This window comes from Arachis hypogaea, chromosome 10, assembly GCF_003086295.3.
Source record: "Arachis hypogaea cultivar Tifrunner chromosome 10, arahy.Tifrunner.gnm2.J5K5, whole genome shotgun sequence".
In the NCBI taxonomy this organism is placed as follows: Eukaryota; Viridiplantae; Streptophyta; class Magnoliopsida; order Fabales; family Fabaceae; genus Arachis; species Arachis hypogaea.
The window spans coordinates 26,734,123-26,757,544 of NC_092045.1; the positions used below are offsets into that span (position 1 = coordinate 26,734,123).

General features: G+C 38.6%; 2 protein-coding genes across 2 annotated transcripts; both read left to right on the forward strand.

Annotated features, from left to right (window-relative positions):
- The first annotated feature begins 5,605 nt into the window (after positions 1–5,605).
- On the forward strand, positions 5,606–6,019 carry LOC140175616 (uncharacterized). The gene has a single exon (XM_072204142.1). The coding sequence runs from the start codon at positions 5,606–5,608 to the stop codon at positions 6,017–6,019; it is 414 nt and encodes a 137-aa protein (XP_072060243.1).
- Positions 6,020–7,277: 1,258 nt separating this feature from the next.
- LOC140175617 (uncharacterized) lies at positions 7,278–22,196 on the forward strand. Its single transcript, XM_072204143.1, has 3 exons — positions 7,278–7,445; positions 7,598–7,777; positions 21,342–22,196. The coding sequence occupies exons 1-3, from the start codon at positions 7,278–7,280 to the stop codon at positions 22,194–22,196; spliced, it is 1,203 nt and encodes a 400-aa protein (XP_072060244.1).
- The last annotated feature ends 1,226 nt before the right edge of the window (positions 22,197–23,422 follow it).

Below are 23,422 nucleotides of genomic sequence, written 5' to 3' on the forward strand. Positions count from 1 at the left end.
CATGTCTACGAGGAGAAGAGATAGGAGGCCGAGCAAGGGAAGAGATAGATCTACCATCAATGTCACAAGCGAATCGACAAAGCCTTTAAACGTAATGGATAAGAATAGGACAAAGCAAAGGAAAAGAACGCTGAAACAAATAATAGATACATCATTAAAGTAATCGATCCAACTTTATCCTACAACTGAATATGGTCGTTATATTATGATTGGTCTATGTCACTATGTGAATACTATATCTAAGCCCAATTTTGTGTTTTTCTTAACATTAATTTAATTCTTAATTATTATCCCGTATTATTTAATATAATCGAAAAAAATCGTATTATTATTTATTAGTACATATCTTTAGTACAAGATTTTAAACATTTTTCAAAATTTGGTAGATTGATTTTAATTATAATTTTAAATCATTAATCATTCATTCCTGTGTAAATAGTTATTCTGCAACATAACTCATGCAAAAAGTATTAGATTAATATTTTAGTGTATTTTTTGTGAAGAACGATGTAATCATTTTTTCAACTTCAAAAAGCTACACTACTCACATATGTTCCATGTTTATGAATATGAATATATTAGAATAAAAACTATTTATATGTTTATGTTTTCAATTTTATTATTTTCGATATTATTATGCCTAAAAGATATAAATTTTATTTTTTTAATTAAAAAGGAAAAAATAAAGTACCTTCTTTGTGATAAATTTTTTATACGAATTAATTTTCATTAAATTTTATGTACTCTTTAGAATACGATATTAAGGTTTATTAATTATTTAGTATCTATTGCTATTTTAAATATATGTTCGTAATTTTTGTGTTATGTGTAACATTTAAAATACAGCTTTCATGGAAGTTTAAATACAGGTAACAAGAAACAAAAGGAGGTGAACTCACCCCTCAACAAGAACCAGTCTCAACACGTTGAAGCTTACTTACAACTAGTACCACCACCAGCGTGAAATTATTTTTACTAATGCAGTTGATAACATGACAACAGCCATAACCTCTCTGACGAAATTCCTCAAAAAACAAAAACAAATGGCTTATCCATTGTATGCTGTTAATAGAACTAGATCGGACAATCCGTACATAAAAAATTTAGCTATTAATAATATGAAAAATATCAATAATTCAAAAACTGATAACAAAGTTGACATAAATAAAATAATGAGCAAATTCATTCGATCCGAAAAATGTCATAAAACAGTTGTATAACCCACCCTACACAAATTCTCCCCTAGCAATAATTCTGATAAGCAAACAACCTTACTTTCAAGGAGCTTTTCAAACCAAATGTCTCCCCACAAAGATCATCTGAATTAGATTGGAATTCAAATACGGGAATATATATTGGTAAAACGGACACCTCATCATTCAGTTTGCCACGGCGTTCATGTGGCCCAAAAATTCCACATCTATATATATATAAACATTAACTTGTATTGTAATGACGTTGTTTAGTATTACTGTTTTTAATTTTATTATTAAATTACACATGATGATGGCTTCGTGTTTGCAGTGGATGCCCATTAGTTTTAGACCACTGGTGGACATGATTCTAACTACGGATGAGCTTGCTTGTGCCACTTATATTTTTGGCCCAGATTTAATGTTTTAAATTAATCAGTAAATCCTTATAACGCTATCCGATTTGGTGCAAGTATATTTTATACTTTGGTTACAACAATTTTCTGAACTAAATATTTGCATGTGTATTTGTAAAGGGATGAAGTACTGGTGTTAACTCGTACCTCATATGCAAATAGAGAAAGTTTAGCCATGTTAATTCCAGGAGAACAAGTCATCCAAGATGTAAATATTTATTTTTTATTATTTAACATGAAAAGTATAAAATGTTAATGTTATGTGTCATAAAATTAAAAATATACAAATGTATTCGTTTGTAGGTTATAGATTCCCTTGCTTGCATTCTCACACAAGAGCATAAAAAGCTTAACAAATTGCCATCCATATGGTTTCTGCCAACAACCTTTTCGGTAAGTTTCAGTACAAAAATACCCCAAGAAAATTTGTATTTCATATTTTGTTTGGTTTAAGTTTTAAGTAGCATATGAATAATTTGATGTCATATTTTTTTATGACAATATAATCAGCAACTAGCACTTACATGGTCCAGACCACCCAATCAACTAAGGGAACAATATGCAAATAACTATATGAATAAGATTGAGTACTTGTCAAGGGTAAGTTATTTAATTTTTAGTAAATAAAATATGATTTATTTAATCCAAAATGTATGCTTATCTTAATAGCATAGACTCACAATCCTCATTATTTTGTAAACAAGTAGATTTTTGTCACACCAACGACCTCAACGAGCATTCGTTCCTGATGATCATAGACATGAAAAAAAAAGATATTTGTGTTTGATTCTTGTAAAATACCAGCTAGAAACTATGGTAAGCTATTATCAATTGAAACCATGGTAAGTAGCACAGTCTTATTTTTTTAAAATAAAATTAGTTTTTCAACTTTTATTCTCTATTAATTTTGAATGTTTTGTATATAAGGAAAAAAATACCATATCGTTTGAAATTACGATTTGAATTTGTATTTTAACATCATTGCTAAATTCGGTTTGTAAGCTAATAGTAGTTTTTTTTATTTGAAATTAAGGTCCATTTGTTAACACTAATATTGAATTAATAATTTTTAAATTTTTTATAATCTACGTATTTTAGACGGATAATAAAAATTAACCCATTATATTAACCCATTATATTGCTCGCACTAGACAATATCCAACCATATTTTATGTCTCACAGGCTATATTCATCGAACGAATGTTAGAACACAAATTTTTCTACAATTCTAGTGAAATCACTGTACCTCAGATTTCTAAGTTTCATATCGTAGAACTGTTTGACCTGCCACAACAGAGGAAAGGCTCATAAGTAATATTATTTCATAAATTTTTTTACTTTCATTTCTATTAAGTTTGTTATGTATGAATCATGTGTTCAGTTAAACTGATAAAGTAGTACAATAACACATTTAACTAAACAGTAATGACTCTGATATCTGGGTTGCTCAATGGATGAAAGAGTGCGGGTGGACTGATAATTTTGGCATCACGATAACCAATCTTATTTATTTTATAAATTTTTTATTATTATTAGGAAAAAATTTAATATGTATCTAAGTATATATATATATTATTCTAATTGCTTCGTGCTTTTTAAAATTATTAGGTCTATGAGAATGATAGAATGAGGTTAGCAATCGACTTGGTGAGCAACGAATTCAATATGAAGAAGTCAGAAGTTATAGATAAGGCACATGCATATATGAAAAATATACTACAAAAACAGCCACGACTGCAAAAAGATTGAAGATTTTTTTATTTATTTTCATTGCATTTTATATTTGCTGAGACACCTCATATTTTGTTATGCATTTTTTAGTTTAAGTCGTTCTTTTATTATTATCCTAACCTCGAAACACATTTCTAACGAATTTGGTGGAGTTAATTTATAGGATATTTTGTTATCTTCTCGAACCTACTGTTGAGTCATTTGATGTTTATTTTTATGCTTAATAAAAGAACTAATATCATTTAACTTAAATTTTTAGTTTTCAAGATAAATCGAAAGATATAACTTTTATGCATTACATAATTTAAAAGATACTTATTATATAGCTATTTAATAATATTCTGAACTTAAAGTAACTATTATGTCTGGATAGTATTCAAATGACAAACATAATAATAAGAAGATTAACATTAGATTATGAAAATCAATCTCATCATGAAAATATGATATTATTATTTCTAAAAATGTAAAACCAAGCAATAAAGTATAGTTTAACTAATGTGTACATTGAAATAAATGTGAAATGTATATAGTAGCAGCCACATCTGGAATTGCAATAGCTACCTTTTGTCCCAAGGTACTATATTACACTGTAACTTAAATATATAAATTATTAGTTAAAAAACTTACATTTATGTGCTATTTTTTATTAATTTATTTTGAAATAATAAATTTTGATATTGTTGTTTAGGATTACTGACATCAAATTCGGATAATTTAGCAAAAAAATTTTAAATACTTTGTGTCTTAAGTCTTCTAACAGACCTTCTATAACTCATAAAAATTAACAGAATAGATGATTGTAAATCAAAGTGATAGACAAAAGTAAAAGTTGCGATGATGATACGCGGTGATAATTCATAACGATCGGGTGAAGATAAGGTAGCATGAGAAGGAAAAAAAAAGAAAGAAGGCCAAGGTAATTTAATAGTCAATAACAGGTATGTGTACAGAGAATAGTATAGTAAGAGAAAGAATAGTGTCTAATATGGCGAAGGAATTTTAAAAAAATGTAAATTAATGTTTTAAAAAAAATAAAAATAAAGATAATTTAAGAAATTAAATATAAAATTAAAAAATATTTTTTATCAATTGAAATTATCTACGAATATAAAGAGTATTTAGAATATGAATTTTGATCTCTACTTCAAATTAAATACTACTAAAAGTAGATAAGTAAAGTGAATAACGTTTATAAATAGTTAATTGTTTATAATTTTTATAAATTTTTATTTTGATTTTGTTATACATAATAACAACATAATAAATTTGTTTAGTGTCTTATATAATTTAAATTTATAAATTTTATACAATCTAAAAATTAAATAACTTATACATTTTTTAATTTTGTTTTTGAATGTTTTTATTTTTAATGTTTAAATTATTATATTCAATTTATAATATTAAAATTAAAAGTAAACCACACTAACAATTTCACTCTCTCACCACTTGTAGACCACACTGACTTGGGCGTCGAAGTGTCTTTGCAGGTGACACCCCTTCGCCACTTCCACAGCTCGGGAAGACGGTAGCACCAGCTCTAGCTCCGCGAACCGGAATAAGGCGAAGAACCCATCTTACCATCCGAGACCTCCCTCGAACCGTCCGGTACCCAACCAACCGAGGAGATACCGAATATTGGTGCCGTCTGTGAGGATGGACACTATACCGGGTGCTGTAGAGCCTGGCGGCAGGGCCAAGCCCAGAGAGGCGACCTCCGTAGCTTCCTACCGGGAGCGCACGAGGTCCCCTCCGCGACGACCAGAGCCGTCTTCACGATCCCAAGAGAGATGCCCCTTTGGGGGAACTAGCAAGGATAGCGCCAAGATAATGCAGGAATTACGCCATATAGGGCAATACCTGGAACGCCAGTTGGCAGATCAGGAACATCGCCAACAAACTTTCGACCCAAACTATTCCCCATCTCTCGAGAGCCGTGGAAGAACTTCTCAGATAAGTCACTCCCAGTGCACATCCAGCCCAAAATCTGAATCTAAAAGTAGCTGGGAGGACTGAGAACGCCCAAGAAGATAGCGTGATCCCTTGATATACGCCCGATCTAGAGGAATGCGTGCCACCGTGAGAGATCAGGAAGACGGCGGAGAAAGGACGAAGAGAACGCGATGACCTGTGATCATGGGTGCGACCCCCTTTCATCATTCCGTCCTCAAGGTCCAGCTACCAAAGCACTTTGATAAGCCGACGGACATGAGGTACAATGGAACCTAAGACCCACAAGAGCATCTAACGGCCTTCGAGGTCAGAATGAATTTGGAGAGGGTAGGGGACGAAGTGAGGTGTCGCGCCTTCCCAGTCATCTTGGCAGGACCCGCAATACGGTGGTTTAACAGCCTCCTCCAAGGATCTGTTGCCAGGTCCTCGGACATTAGCCACAGTTTCTTGGCCCAATTCACTACCCGAATCGCGAAGGCCAAACACCCGATCAACTTACTCGGGGTGACGCAAAAACCCGGCGAGCCAACCAGAAAATATTTGGACCGGTTCAACGATGAGTGTTTAGAGATTGACGGCCTAACTGACTCGGTGGCCATTTTGTGTTTGACTAATGGACTTCTGAATGAGGATTTCAGGAAGCATCTCACCACGAAGCCGGTGTGGACGATGCAAGAGATCCAAAGTGTGGCTAGGGAATATATCAATGATGAAGAAGTCAGTTAAGTCGTGGCAACCAACAAGCGGCAGCCCAGCTACAATCAACCCCGATAGCACGGTAGCGGGGAAAGGCCGAAGGTACATGCCAGAGATGGCGCGCCTGCCAAGACATTCAAGCCATTTTCCCGAGTCAGAAAATTCACCAATTACACCCCCCTCACTGTCTCCATTGTGGAAGTGTATCAGCAAATAGCTGAGAAGAGAATTATGTCGATACCCTGACCTCTAAAGGACAGAACAGGGGGGAACAAGAACCTTTATTGTGATTATCATAAGGGCTTTGGACACAAGACACAGGATTGTTTCGACCTGAAAGATGCACTAGAGCAAGCGATTCGAGACAAAAAGCTAGCCAAATTCTTCCACCTCATCAGGGAGCCGAGGAGACGAGATCACGGCTGCGAGGGAAAGGACAATACCCGCGCAGTGAAATGACATCAAGAGCTAGAGGACAATGAGCACGGCCTTACCATAGTAAACATGGTAACAGCCAGAGACGCGACTCTAAGGTCAAGGTCGGCACACAAGAAGGACACCAAAGTCCTGGCGGTCTCCTCATCCCCGGCACGAAGCTCCAAGAGGGTTCTGTCCGTCTCATTCGGCCCGGAGGACCAGTGGTTTGATGAGGTCCCGAAAAACCCCATGGTTATCACAACCAGAGTAGGAACCGACCTGATCAAGAGGGTCCTCGTAGACACCAGGGCCGACTCGAATATCATGTTTCGCAACGTGGTCGATGCCTTGGGACTCCGGGAGGCTGATTTGAGTACTCACCAGCATGGTGTAGTAGGGTTGGGTGATCACTTTATCAAGCTTAACGGGATAATCTCCCTACCGGTCTCCGTAGGACAGGGGCAAGGGAGAAGGTCGGTAATGGCGAAGTTCGTGGTTCTACGAGACTCCACGGCCTACGACGTCATCCTGGGAAGAAAGACTATCAACGATCTCGAGGCAGTGATCAGTACAAATATGTTAGTAATGAAGTTCATCGCTGATGATGGATTCGTGGGGTCCATAAGGGGAACCTCGAAACGGCAGTCGCTTGCAACAATGCCAGTCTCTTCTTGAGAAAAAAATCCAAAAAGGCATCAGGAGTATTCCTCGCTGACCTGGATGCTAGGGTTGGCGACTCCGAGGAGAAGTTCACCTTCATTAATAGAAACCTCCCGCACCAATTGAAGGAACCCCTAATGGAAATGATCAGAGCCAACGGCGACCTCTTTGCCTTGACGCCAGCTGACATGCCAGGGATAAATCCCACCTCATGTCCCACCATCTGGCCGTCAAGACGGCAGTCAAACCAGTAGCACAGATGAGGAGGAAAATGTCGCAAGAAAGAGCAGAGGAGGTGGCCAGGCAGACAGCAAGCCTTCTCGAAGCAGGATTCATACGGGAACTCGACTACTCGACTTGGCTGTCGAATGTAGTTTTGGTTAGAAAGCACAATGGAAAGTGGATTACTCCGACCTTAACAAAGCATGTCCCAAAGACTCCTATCCCCTCCCAAACATAGATGCACTCGTCGACGCAGCGGCGGGATATCGGTATCTGAGCTTCATGGATGCGTATTCCAACTATAATTAGATACCGATGTACCAGCCAAACGAGGAAAAGATAGCATTCATAACACCAGGAGGAACGTATTGCTACAAGGTGATGCCATTCGGGCTGAAGAATGCAGGGGCCACCTACCAAAGGCTGATGAACAAGATATTCAGCGACCTGACGGGTAAAACGGTGGAAGTGTACGTGGATGATATCCTGGTAAAGACCGCTCGACCCGATGACCTCACAAGCGACTTGGAAAATGTGTTTGCCTCCCTCTAACAACATGGCATGAGGCTCGACACACTTAAATATGCCTTTGCCATGGAAGCAGGAAAATTCTTGGGGTTTATGATAACCTAAAGAGAGGTAGAGGCTGATGAGCGGATATTTTGTACGCTTTTTGGGGGTAATTTCATGTAGATTTTAGCATGTTTCAGTTAGTTTTTAGTAAAATAATATTAGTTTTTAGGCAAAAATCATATTTCTGGACTTTACTATGAGTTTGTGTGTTTTTCTATAATTTCAGGTATTTTCTGGCTGAAATTGAAGGAGCTGAGCAAAAATCTGACTTAGGCTGAAAAAGGACTGCTGATGCTGTTGGATCCTGACCTCCCTGCACTCGAAATGGATTTTCTGGAGCTACAGGAGTCCAATTGGTGCGCTCTCAACGGCGTTGGAAAGTAGACATCCAGGGCTTTCCAGCAATATATAATAGTCCATACTTTGCGCAAGGATAGACGACGTAACTTGGCGTTAAACGCCAAGTTCATGCTGCTGTCTGGAGTTAAACGCCAGAAAAACGTCATGATCCGGAGTTGAACGCCCAAAACACGTCATAACCTGGAGTTTGACGTCAAGGAAGGTCTTTACACGTGGAAAGCTTTAGTCTCAGCCCCAGCACACACCAAGTGGGCCCCAGAAGTGGATTTCTGCACCAATTATCTTAGTTTATTCATTTTCTGTAAACCTAGGTTACTAGTCTACTATTTAAACAACTTTTACAGACATTTCTTGTACCTGATGACATTTTCAGATCTGAATTATATACTTTGTGACGGCATGAGTCTCTAAACTCCATTGTTGGGGGTGAGGAGCTCTGCAGCGTCTCGATGATTTAATACAATTCCTTTGTTTCCCATTCAAACACGCTTGTTCTTATCTAAGATGTTTATTCGCGCTTAATTGTGAAGAAGGTGATGATCCGTGACACTCATCACCTTCCTCAATCCATGAACGTGTGCCTGACAACCACCTCCGTTCTACATCAGATTGAATGAATATCTCTTAGATTCCCCAACAGAATCTTCGTGGTATAAGCCGGATTGATGGCGGCATTCATGAGAATCCGGAAAGTCTAAACCTTGTCTGTGGTATTCCGAGTAGGATTCCGGGATTGAATGACTGTGACGTGCTTCAAACTCCTGAGGGCTGGGCGTTAGTGACAGACGCAAAAGAATCAATGGATTCTATTCCAACCTGATTGAGAACCGACAGATGATTAGCCGTGCTGTGACAGAGCATAGGAACGTTTTCACTGAGAGGATGGGAAGTAGCCACTGACAACGGTGACACCCTACATAGAGCTTGCCATGGAAGGAACTTGCGTGTGAGAAGAGGATTTCAAGGAAGAGTTGAAGTTCAAAGGACAAAGCATCTCCAAAACTCCAACATATTTCCCATTACTGCACAACAAGTAACATTATTATTCTCTATTATTTTAACTCACAATTTTAAGTAGTTTGTAGTTTGGCTTTTTACAAATAAATCCAAATAACTTCATTAGCCTCCTGACTAAGATTAATAAAATAACATTGATTGCTTCAAGCCAATAATCTTCGTGGGATCGACCCTTACTCACGTAAGGTATTACTTGGACGACCCAGTGCACTTGCTGGTTAGTTGAACGAAATTGATTTTGGACCAGGCTCTATTATCATATTCCATAAAGAGATACAATTTCGTCCACCAAGTTTTTGGCGCCGTTGCCGGGGATTATTGAGTTTGAACAATTGAAGGCATATTTTATTTCTTAGATTAGGAATAATTTGTTTTTATAGAGTCATTAAATTTTGATAGGATAGTTCTTTTCAAAAATTTCTTTTCAAAAATTATTTTTTTAATTTATTGTTAATTTTTCGTGAGTCTAGTGTCTTGTTCTAAGTTTGGTGTCAATTGCATCTTTTATAATTTGTTCTAAAATTTTCGACTTGTGTTCTTTGTTCTTCATTGATCTTCAAGTTGTTCTTGTCTATTTTTCTAGTTTGATCTTTAATTTTTCTTGTTCTGAGTCTTTTCCTGTTTTTCTTGTGCTTTTTCAAAACAATTGTTATACTTGCTGCCCATTTGGCTAGAATAGAAGGGTCATATTCTTGATAAGGGAGCACCAATACTTTTGAAAATCTTTTTCAAAAATAATTTTTTCTTGATTTAATCTTGTGCCAAATTTTAAGTTTGGTGTTTTCTTGTTAATCTTTTCATAAATTTCGAAAATTTATTTTGATTTTATAAAAAATTTTAAGTTTGGTGTTCTTCCTTTTGTTCTTGGTGTTCTTGTGAATCTTCAAGGTGTTCTTGAGTTTTTCTTGTGTCTTGATCTTAAAATTTTAAGTTTGGTGTTCCTTGGTGTTTTCCCTCCAAAAATTTTCGAAAATAAGGAGCACTAGATCTAAAAATTTTAAGTCTTGTGTCTTTTGTGTGCTTTTCTCTTTCATTATAAAATTCAAAATTCAAAAAAAAAAAAATTTCAGATTTCAATTTCAAAATATTTTCAATTTCCTTTATTTTGTTTCGTTTTTAATTTTATTTTTATTTTTATTTTATAAAAATTAATTTTTATAAAATAAACAATATCAACATACATATCATCACTCTTGTATTCCATTACAACAATAAGTATGAATGGACAAGACAAGAGGACTCTGGGGTCATATGCTAACCCCACTACTGCTTCATATGGGAGTAGTATCTGTATACCCTCCATTGGAGTTAGTAGCTTTGAGCTGAATCCTCAGCTCATTATCATGGTGCAGCAAAACTGCCAGTATTCTGGTCTTCCACATGAAGAACCTACAGAGTTTCTGGCACAATTTCTGCAAATTGCTGATACAGTACATGATAAGGAAGTAGATCAGGATGTCTACAGATTATTACTGTTTCCATTTGCTGTGAAAGATCAAGCTAAGAGGTGGTTAAATAACCAGCCTAAGAACAGCATAAAAACATGGAAACAGCTGTCAGAAAAATTCCTGAATCACTATTTCCCTCCCAAACGGATGACACAGCTAAGGCTAAGCATCCAAGGCTTCAAACAAGGAGATAATGAATCCCTTTATGATGCATGGGAGAGATACAGAGAGATGCTAAGAAAATGTCCCTCTGAAATGTTTTCAGAATGGGTGCAATTAGACATCTTTTACTATGGGCTTACAGAAAAAGCTCAAATTTCTCTAGACCACTCAGCTGGTGGATCTATACATATGAGAAAAACAATTGAAGAAGCTCAAGAGCTTATTGATACAGCTGCCAGAAATCAGCATCTGTATCTAAACAGTGAATCTTCTATGAAAGAAGAAGCTAAAACAGTAACTGCAGAACTCAGTCCGGTGGATCAGGCTAATGAATTTAATCAGCAATTAGACTTTCTAACTCAGCAGCTAGCCGAATTCAAGGAAATACTACAGGAAACAAGAATGGCTAACAGGAATATGGAAGTGCAATTAAAACAGACAGAAAAGCAACTGTCAAAACAAATAGCAGATGAATGCCAAGCAGTTCAATTAAGAAGTGGGAAAACATTAAATACCTCACTTCAAAGCAGCAGGAAGCCAAGAAATGAACATATATCTACTCAAAATCCCTCTGAGGACAATAAGAGCCCAGAGAGGAATGAAGCTGGCGCTGAACGCCCAGCCCATGCTCATTCCTGGCGTTCAACGCCAGAAACAAGCATGGATCTGGCGTTGAACGCCCAAAAAGAACATGGTTCTGGCGTTCAAACGCCAGTAACAAGCAAGGAGGTGGCGTTTAACGCCACTCCAGCTTCCACACCTGGCATTCAAATGCCAGTGGGTGATCAGTCACATACAAGTACTGATAGCAACCCTTCTAAAAAGGCTTCCCAACCCACTTCTGTAGGTAATAAACCTGCAGCAACTAAGGTTGAGGAATACAAAGCCAAAATGCCTTATCCTCAAAAACTCCGCCAAGCGGAACAGGATAAGCAATTTGCCCGCTTTGCAGACTATCTCAGGACTCTTGAAATAAAGATTCCGTTTGCAGAAGCACTTGAGCAAATACCATCTTATGCTAAGTTCATAAAAGAGATCTTAAGTCATAAGAAGGATTGGAGGGAAACTGAAAAAGTTTACCTCACTGAAGAATGCAGTGCAGTCATTCTGAAAAGCTTACCCGAGAAGCTTAAAGATCCTGGGAGCTTTATGATACCATGCACATTAGAGGGTGCTTGTACCAAGCAAGCTTTATGTGATCTTGGGGCAAGTATCAACCTAATACCTGCATCTACTATCAGAAAGCTTGGTTTGACTGAAGAAATCAAACCAACCAGGATATGTCTTCAACTTGCTGATGGCTCCATTAAGTACCCATCAGGCGTGATTGAAGACATGATTGTCAAGGTTGGGCCATTTGCCTTTCCTACTGACTTTGTGGTGCTGGAAATGGAGGAGCACAAGAGTGCAACTCTCATTCTAGGAAGACCTTTCCTAGCAACTGGCCGAACCCTCATTGATGTCCAAAAAGGGGAAGTAACCTTGAGAGTCAATGAGGAGGAGTTTAAGTTGAATGTTGTCAAAGCCATGCAACATCCAGACACCCCAAATGACTGCATGAGTGTTGATATTATTGACTCTCTGGTAAGAGAGGTCAATATGGCTGAGAGTCTCGAATCAGAGCTAGAGGACATCTTTAAAGATGTTCAGCCTGATTTGGAGGAATCAGAGAAGATAATAGAACCTCTGAAAATCCCTCAAGAAGAGGAGAAACCTCCAAAACCCGAGCTCAAACCATTACCACCATCCCTGAAATATGCATTTCTGGGAGAAGGTGATACCTTTCCTGTAATTATAAGCTCTACCTTAGAGCCACAGGAAGAGGAAGCACTAATTCAAGTGTTAATGACACACAAGACAGCTCTTGGGTGGTCCATCAGTGATCTTAAGGGCATTAGCCCAGCCAGATGCATGCACAAGATCTTACTGGAGGATGACGCCAAACCAGTGGTCCAACCACAAAGGCGGCTGAATCCAGCTATGAAAGAAGTGGTGCAGAAAGAGGTCACTAAATTACTAGAGGCTGGGATTAATTATCCTATTTCTGACAGCCCCTGGGTAAGCCCTGTCCAAGTCGTCCCTAAGAAGGGAGGCATGACAGTGATTCATAATGAAAAAATGAACTAGTTCCTACAAGGACAGTTACAGGGTGGCGTATGTGCATTGATTACAGAAGGCTCAATACAGCCACCAGAAAGGATCATTTTCCTTTACCATTCATAGACCAGATGCTAGAAAGACTAGCAGGTCATGAATACTACTGCTTCCTGGATGGATATTCAGGTTATAATCAAATTGCAGTAGATCCCCAGGATCAGGAGAAAACGGCATTCACATGCCCATCTGGAGTATTTGCATACAGAAGGATGCCATTTGGCCTGTGCAATGCACCTGCAACCTTTCAGAGGTGCATGCTCTCAATTTTCTCTGATATGGTGGAAAAATTTCTGGAAGTCTTCATGGATGACTTTTCAGTATTTGGAGACTCATTCAGCTCCTGCCTTAACCATTTAGCACTTGTTCTGAAAAGATGCCAAGAGACCAACCTGGTTTTAAACTGGGAAAAATGTCACTTTATGGTGACTGAAGGAATTGTCCTTGGGCACAAAATTTCGAACAAGGGGATACAGGTGGACCAAGCTAAGGTAGAAGTAATTGAAAAATTACCACCACCTACTAATGTTAAGGCAATCAGAAGCTTTCTGGGACATGCAGGGTTCTATAGGAGGTTTATAAAGGATTTTTCAAAAATCGCCAAACCTCTGAGCAACCTGCTAGCTGCTGACACGCCATTTATCTTTGATAAAGAGTGTCTGCATGCATTTGAGACTCTGAAAGCTAAATTGGTTACAGCACCAATCATTTCTGCACCAGACTGGACATTACCATTTGAGTTAATGTGTGATGCCAGTGACCATGCCATTGGTGCAGTGTTGGGACAAAGGCATGACAAGCTTTTGCATGTCATTTACTATGCTAGCCGTGTCCTAAATGACGCACAGAAGAATTACACAACCACAGAAAAAGAGTTACTAGCAGTGGTTTACGCCATTGACAAATTCAGATCCTATTTAGTGGGATCAAAAGTGATTGTGTACACTGATCATGCTGCTCTTAAATATCTACTCACAAAGCAGGATTCAAAACCCAGACTCATCAGATGGGTGCTGCTTCTGCAAGAGTTTGATATAGAAATAAGAGACAGAAAAGGGACAGAAAATCAAGTAGCAGATCACCTGTCCCGAATAGAACTAGTGAAAGGGGCGTCCCCTCCTCTCACTGAGATCTCTGAAACCTTTCCGGATGAGCAACTGTTTGCCATCCAGGAAGTACCATGGTTTGCAGACATTGCAAACTATAAGGCAGTGAGATTTATACCCAAGGAGTACAGTAGGATGTAATCAAAGAAATTAATCACAGATGCAAAGTACTATCTTTGGGATGAACCATATCTCTTCAAGAGATGTGCAGACGGAGTAATCCGTAGATGTGTGCCTAAAGAAGAAGCACAGAAGATCCTTTGGCACTGCCATGGATCACAGTACGGAGGACATTTTGGAAGTGAGCGAACAGCCACAAGAGTCCTCCAAAGTGGCTTCTACTGGCCTACTCTTTATAAAGATTCCCGAGCATTTGTGCTTAATTGTGACAGTTGCCAAAGATCAGGCAACCTACCTCACAGTTATGCCATGCCTCAACAAGGAATCTTGGAGATTGAATTGTTTGATGTATGGGGCATTGACTTCATGGGACCTTTCCCACCATCATACTCAAACACTTATATTCTGGTGGCAGTGGATTATGTATCCAAATGGGTGGAGGCTATTGCAACACCCACTAATGACACTAAAACAGTGTTAAAATTCCTCCAGAAACATATTTTCAGCAGATTTGGTATCCCTAGAGTGTTAATCAGTGATGGGGGCACTCATTTCTGCAATAAACAGCTTTACTCTGCTCTGGTACGTTATGGAGTTAACCACAGGGTAGCTACTCCATATCACCCACAGACTAATGGGCAAGCTGAAGTCTCAAATAGAGAGCTCAAAAGAATCCTGGAACGGACTGTAATTAACCGTAGAAAGGATTGGGCAAGAAGCTTGGATGATGCTCTGTGGGCGTACAGAACAGCATTCAAGACCCCTATAGGGACCTCTCCATACCAGCTTGTGTATGGAAAGGCATGTCACTTGCCAGTGGAACTGGAACACAAGGCCTATTGGGCAACCAGATTCCTAAACCTTGATGCCAAGTTAGCTGGAGAAAAACGATTGCTCCAGTTAAATGAGTTAGAGGAATTCAGACTCAATGCTTTTGAGAATGCAAAAATTTACAAGGAGAAAGCAAAAAGATGGCATGATAAGAAATTGTCATCCAGAGTCTTTAAACCAGGACAGAAAGTTCTGCTATTCAATTCTAGACTCAAATTATTCCCTGGGAAATTAAAATCCCGGTGGAGAGGTCCATATGTAATCACAAGTGTATCACCATATGGATACATAGAACTTCAAGATAGTGATTCTAACAAAAAGTTCATTGTTAATGGACAAAGAGTTAAACACTATCTTGAAGATAATTTCGAGCAAGAATGCTCAAGACTGAGACTTCATTGAAGATCAGTGACAGCCAGCTAATGACATTAAAGAAGCGCTTGCTGGGAGGCAACCCAGCCATTTACAAAGTTTCTTTACTAATTAAATAAATTTTCTTTTCTTTACAGGTTTGAGTCCAAGTATCTTCAAAGGTGAAATAGCAATTGGTTGAAGTCACAGAGTTACAGAGAAATTTGGAAGCTCACTGGCGTGAAAAAGCCAGTAAGAAATACTTTGGGCGTTAAACGCCCAAAAGAAGCACCCACTGGGCGTTTAACGCCAGTAAGGGTAGCCATCTGGGCGTTAAACGCCAGAAAGGAGCATCTTCTGGGCGTTAAACGCCAGAAAGATGCACCTTCTGGGCGTTTAACGCCAATCTGCTAGCATTCTGGGCGTTCAGAAAAACGCCCAGTAACGAAGGACTTCCTGGCGTTCAACGCCAGAAAGAAGCACCACATGGGCGTTGAACGCCCAGGAGAAGCAACATGTGGGCGTTAAACGCCCAAACCATGCACCATGTGGGCGTTTAACGCCAGGATGGTGGAAGGAGGTACAATTTCGTTTTTCTTTACAATTTTTCAAAATTTTTATGTTTCAATTAATGATTTCTTGCATAAACATATTTTAAATTATCACTTTCAATTCCAAATGTTTTTATCCTAATTTCTAAAATCCCTTTTTCAAAAATATTAAATATATCTTAGTCCATAAAGCCAAATGGCTTTCCAATTCAATCCATCATCTTTTCAAATTTGTTTCCAACACATCAATAATTCCTTTTAAAAATCCTTTTCAAAATTAAATTTCAAATTTATCTTTTAAATTATGATTCATATCTTTTCCTTTTTAAAATTATATCTTTTTCTGATCATATCTTTTAAAATCATATCTTCTATCTTATCTCTTTCTTATTTTTCGAAAATTTCCCACCCCCCATCCCTTTATATTGTATTCGGCCTCCTCCTCCTCATCTTCATCCAACCCTTGCTCTCCTTCTATCCCTCTTCTTTCTTCTCCTTTGCTTGAGGACAAGCAAAACTCTAAGTTTGGTGTGCTTATCCGTGATCACAAAAACATACTCACTTAAGATCATGGCTCCTAAAGGAAAGCAAACCGCCCCAAAAGGAAAGAAAGAAAGCACTCCAAAGCCACTTTGGAATCAAGGGAAGTTCTTAACTAAAGAACATTCAGACCATTACTACAAGATAATGAGTCACAGATCAGTGATCCCGGAAGTCAGATTTGATCTGAAAGAAGATGAATATCCGGAGATCCAAGAGCAAATTCGAAACAGGAATTGGGAAATTCTGGCCAATCCTGAAATGAAAGTGGGGAAGAACATGGTCCAGGAATTCTATGCTAATCTATGGCAGACAGAAAGGCAAAGAATCATTGGAGCTGCTCTCTTTGACCATAAGACCTTAGTCAGAGGAAAGATCATTCATACCAATTCTGACAAGATCAGGGAGATATTCAAGATTCCTCAACTGAAAGATGACCCAGACTCCTTTAATAGGAGAATGATGAGGGTCAATAAAGGGTTGGACAAGGTTCTGGAGGATATATGCATCCCTGGAGCCAAGTGGACTACCAGTACAACTGGCATCCCAGTTCAACTCAAAAGAGAAGATCTAAAACCAGTAGCCAGAGGCTGGCTAGATTTTATTAGTCGTTCCATATTGCCCACCAGCAACCATTCTGAAGTTACCATCAAAAGAGCTGTCATGATTCACTGCATCATGTTGGGAAAAGAAGTAGAAGTCCATCAGCTGATCTCATGTGAGCTATACAAAATAGCAAACAGGAACTCTAAGGACGCCAGATTGGCCTATCCAAGCTTAATCTCTATGCTTTGCAAAGATGCTGGAGTAAAGATGGGAATAACTGAATATATCCTAATTGAAAAGCCCATTACTAGAACATCAATGATCAGACAACAGCAGCAAGAGGATGCAACCAAGAGGAGAGCACAAGAAGCCCTCCCAGAACTGCCCCAATTCGAATATTGGGAACAGCTTGAGGCCTCTATTTCCAGATTGCAAGAAGCTATGGATCAAATAAAGGAAGAACAGAATAATCAAGGTAGCATGATTTGCAAACTGCTCAAGGAACAGGAGGAGCAAGGGCGTGATCTAAGGGAGCTGAAGCGCCAAAAATTAATCCTTGAACAACACCCCACAGATTAGAGGAACATCTACTCCTCAAAACAACAGGTTGCTGAGTTCCAATTTTTTTGCTTTAGCTTAGTGATAGTATTATTATAGAAATTCACCTTAGGAGATATTTAGTAGTAATTAGGATGTCTATTTTGATTTTATTTCCAATTAAGCTATAATTTATTTTTCTCATCATCATCAGGCATGAATAAAGTAGTAGATTTTTTTAGAATTAAGAAGTAATCTATATTTTTCGAGTTCTTAATAATAAATTTATAATTAATTATATGTGGTGGCAATACTTTTTGTTCTCTGAATGAATGCTTGAACAGTGCATAATAGGTACTTTGAATTTGATGAATATTGGCTCCTGAAAGGATGAGGAACACGAAAAATATTATTGATGATCTGAAAAATCATGAAATTGATTCTTGAAGCAAGAAAAAGCAGTTCAAAAAAAAATATATTCACAAGCCATGAGCACTAGGCAAGAGTAAAAAGGATCCAAGGCTTTGAGCATCAATGGATAGGAGGGCCCAAGGAAATAAAAATCCAGGCCTAAGCGGCTAAACCAAGCTGTCCCTAACCATGTGCTTGTGGCATGCAGGTTCAAGTTACAAGCTTGAGACTGAGTGGTTAAAGTCGTGATCCGAAGCAAAAGAGTGTGCTTAAGAGCTCTGGACACCACTAACTGGGGACTCTAGCAAAGCTGAGTCACAATCTGAAAAGGTTCACCCAGTTATGTGTCTGTGGCATTTATGTATCCGGTGGTAATACTGGAAGACAAAGTGCTTAGGGCCACAGCCAAGACTCATAAAATAACTGTGTTCAAGAATCAACATACTACACTAGGAGAGTCAATAATACTATCTGAATTCCGAGTTCCTAAGGATGCCAATCATTCTGAAAATTTAAAGATACAGGGAGATGCCAAAACTGTTCAGAGACAAAAAGCTACAAGCCCCGCTCATCTAATAAGAATCAGAGCTTCATTTAAAACTCGAGAATATTATTACTTCTTTATTTCTGTTAAAACCTATTTTATTTATCTAGTTGCTTGAGGACAAGCAACAGTTTAAGTTTGGTGTTGTGATGAGCGGATATTTTGTACGCTTTTTGGGGGTAATTTCATGTAGATTTTAGCATGTTTCAGTTAGTTTTTAGTAAAATAATATTAGTTTTTAGGCAAAAATCATATTTCTGGACTTTACTATGAGTATTTGTGTTTTTCTGTAATTTCAGGTATTTTCTGGCTGAAATTGAAGGAGCTGAGCAAAAATCTGACTTAGGCTGAAAAAGGACTGCTGATGCTGTTGGATCCTGACCTCCATGCACTCGAAATGGATTTTCTGGAGCTACAGGAGTCCAATTGGCGCGCTCTCAACGGCGTTGGAAAGTAGACATCCAGGGCTTTCCAGAAATATATAATAGTCCATACTTTGCGCAAGGATAGACGACGTAACTTGGCGTTAAACGCCAAGTTCATGCTGCTGTCTGGAGTTAAACGCCAGAAAAACGTCATGATCCGGAGTTGAACGCCCAAAACACGTCATAACCTGGAGTTTGACGTCAAGAAAGGTCTTTACACGTGGAAAGCTTTAGTCTCAGCCCCAGCACACACCAAGTGGGCCCCAGAAGTGGATTTCTGCACCAATTATCTTAGTTTATTCATTTTCTGTAAACCTAGGTTACTAGTCTACTATTTAAACAACTTTTACAGACATTTCTTGTACCTGATGACATTTTCAGATCTGAATTATATACTTTGTGACGGCATGAGTCTCTAAACTCCATTGTTGGGGGTGAGGAGCTCTGCAGCATCTCGATGATTTAATACAATTCCTTTGTTTCCCATTCAAACACGCTTGTTCTTATCTAAGATGTTTATTCGCGCTTAATTGTGAAGAAGGTGATGATCCGTGACACTCATCACCTTCCTCAATCCATGAACGTGTGCCTGACAACCACCTCCGTTCTACATCAGATTGAATGAATATCTCTTAGATTCCCCAACAGAATCTTCGTGGTATAAGCCGGATTGATGGCGGCATTCATGAGAATCCGGAAAGTCTAAACCTTGTCTGTGGTATTCCGAGTAGGATTCCGGGATTGAATGACTGTGACGTGCTTCAAACTCCTGAGGGCTGGGCGTTAGTGACAGACGCAAAAGAATCAATGGATTCTATTCCAACCTGATTGAGAACCGACAGATGATTAGCCGTGCTGTGACAGAGCATAGGAACGTTTTCACTGAGAGGATGGGAAGTAGCCACTGACAACGGTGACACCCTACATAGAGCTTGCCATGGAAGGAACTTGCGTGTGAGAAGAGGATTTCAAGGAAGAGTTGAAGTTCAAAGGACAAAGCATCTCCAAAACTCCAACATATTTCCCATTACTGCACAACAAGTAACATTATTATTCTCTATTATTTTAACTCACAATTTTAAGTAGTTTGTAGTTTGGCTTTTTACAAATAAATCCAAATAACTTCATTAGCCTCCTGACTAAGATTAATAAAATAACATTGATTGCTTCAAGCCAATAATCTTCGTGGGATCGACCCTTACTCACGTAAGGTATTACTTGGACGACCCAGTGCACTTGCTGGTTAGTTGAACGAAATTGATTTTGGACCAGGCTCTATTATCATATTCCATAAAGAGATACAATTTCGTCCACCAAGTTTTTGGCGCCGTTGCCGGGGATTATTGAGTTTGAACAATTGAAGGCATATTTTATTTCTTAGATTAGGAATAATTTGTTTTTATAGAGTCATTAAATTTTGATAGGATAGTTCTTTTCAAAAATTTCTTTTCAAAAATTATTTTTTTAATTTATTGTTAATTTTTCGTGAGTCTAGTGTCTTGTTCTAAGTTTGGTGTCAATTGCATCTTTTATAATTTGTTCTAAAATTTTCGACTTGTGTTCTTTGTTCTTCATTGATCTTCAAGTTGTTCTTGTCTATTTTTCTAGTTTGATCTTTAATTTTTCTTGTTCTGAGTCTTTTCCTGTTTTTCTTGTGCTTTTTCAAAACAATTGTTATACTTGCTGCCCATTTGGCTAGAATAGAAGGGTCATATTCTTGATAAGGGAGCACCAATACTTTTGAAAATCTTTTTCAAAAATAATTTTTTCTTGATTTAATCTTGTGCCAAATTTTAAGTTTGGTGTTTTCTTGTTAATCTTTTCATAAATTTCGAAAATTTATTTTGATTTTATAAAAAATTTTAAGTTTGGTGTTCTTCCTTTTGTTCTTGGTGTTCTTGTGAATCTTCAAGGTGTTCTTGAGTTTTTCTTGTGTCTTGATCTTAAAATTTTAAGTTTGGTGTTCCTTGGTGTTTTCCCTCCAAAAATTTTCGAAAATAAGGAGCACTAGATCTAAAAATTTTAAGTCTTGTGTCTTTTGTGTGCTTTTCTCTTTCATTATAAAATTCAAAATTCAAAAAAAAAAAAATTTCAGATTTCAATTTCAAAATATTTTCAATTTCCTTTATTTTGTTTCGTTTTTAATTTTATTTTTATTTTTATTTTATAAAAATTAATTTTTATAAAATAAACAATATCAACATACATATCATCACTCTTGTATTCCATTACAACAATAAGTATGAATGGACAAGACAAGAGGACTCTGGGGTCATATGCTAACCCCACTACTGCTTCATATGGGAGTAGTATCTGTATACCCTCCATTGGAGTTAGTAGCTTTGAGCTGAATCCTCAGCTCATTATCATGGTGCAGCAAAACTGCCAGTATTCTGGTAAAGAAGTCGGATCAACAAGACTTGAAGTGTGTAGCGACTTGCAGGTCGTTACTTCTCATATCAAGGGGACCTACCAAGCCAGAGACCCCCTGTTACAGAAATATCTGGAGAAGGTCAAAAAGCTAAGTGAACAATTTGAGGAGGTCATGGTCCAACACGTTCCAAGAGAAAGGAACACTCGAGCAGACCTCCTGTCCAAGTTGGCAAGCACCAAACCTGGGACGGGCAACCGGTCTCTCATTCAAGGGCTGATAAAAGAGGCAGCGGTTGCCCTCCACATAACAAAGGAAGATCCCTCCTGGATGAACCTGTTCACCAACTTCTTGGAAATTGGCAAGCTCCCTGGTGATGAGAAGTCGGCCAAAGCATTAAGAAGGGAAGCGGCCAAGTATGCGATCATACAAGGTCAATTGTTCAAGAAGGGACTCAGCCAACCCTTGCTGAAATGCCTACATCCAAGCCAAACAGGTTATGTGCTCAGAGAGGTCCATGAAGGGTGCTATGGTTACCACATTGGGGGCAAAGCACTAGCGAGGAAGCTTATCAGAGCTGGTTATTACTGGCCACTGATGATGAAGGACTCTAAAGAGTTTGTGAAGAAGTGCATGAAATGCCAGGAGAACACAAATTTCCACAAAGCGCTGGCAACCGAGCTAAATCTGTTGACGTCTTCCCGACCTTTCTCACATTGGGGAGTCGACCTCTTGGGTCCCTTCTCGGTAGGCTCAGGGCAAGTCAAGTACCTTATAGTTGCTATCGACTATTATACCAAGTGGATAGAGGCTGAGCCGCTGGCCAGCATATCCTCATCCAATTGCCGAAAGTTCATGTAGAGACAGATAGTAACTCGATTTGGCATCCCTGAGGTTATAATCTCTGATAACGGGATGCAGTTCACTGATAAAAAGTTTGGAGAGTTCCTCGCCGGCCTGGGCATAAAGAAAAAGTTCTCACCTGTAGAACACCCCCAGACGAACGGCCAAGTTGAGGCCACCAATAAGGTCATCTTGTTAGGCCTCAAGAAGTGGCTAGATCAGAAAAAGGGAGCATGGGCGGACGAACTCGCTTCAGTCCTCTGGTCCTATTGCACAATCCAGCAATCGTCCACCTGGGAGACCCCTTTTCGACTAACATATGGGGTGGATGCTATGATACCCGTAGAGGTCGGCGAGCCGAGCCCGCGATTACTCTTGGGAGGAGTGGAAGAAGTCGTGGAAAAAGACATGGTAGACGAAACAAGAGAGATGGCCCATTTGTCGGAAGCAGCGCTGAAGCAAAGAATGGCCTTGTGCTACAACGCTAAAGTACTCAAGAGAGAATTCGAGCAAAATGACCTTGTGCTGCGACAGAACGACCTCGGATTGCCGACCCCAGGGGAACGTAAGTTGGCGGCGAACTGGAAAGGCCCATACAGGATAAACGAAGTAATCGGCAGAGGTGCCTACAAATTAGAAAGACTCAATGGTAAGAAAGTCCCAAGAACATGGAACACAAGTAACTTGAGAAGGTTTTACCCTTAGATCAGACGACTTACCGGGCTCTGTAAGGCCCGAGTCTTGTTTTATCATCGAATAATTCACTTTTGTCAAGTTCTTACTATTGCCATAGATTTAATTAACTGTCGATTAATGTTTACTTGTGATTAAATTTACCTTTTTATATATACCATCTCAACAAATATCTTACGATACGTAGTAAATGAGGTGAAGATACGGTAGCCCGGGACTGATCACCCCGGGAACAAACCAAATTAATGCCATAACAAACGGCTATAGCATTAATCAAGCCACGACTGGGCTCCACCACATTACCAACACGACGGTAAGCGAACATAACCGGCAAGCCAACACCAACAAAATGGTAACAAAACAGAGCAAAAGGCGCTACCAAGTAAGAGTGGAGGAACATTAATTAGAAGCTGACCAGGCGACTACTAAAGCAGTTTAAAGTTTAAATCCAACACAAATAAAAACAAAGTTCACTAAGACACACGACGAGGTTTACAAGAGTCACAAAATTATAAAATTTACACAAAGATTACAGAGGTCACTTCTTCGGC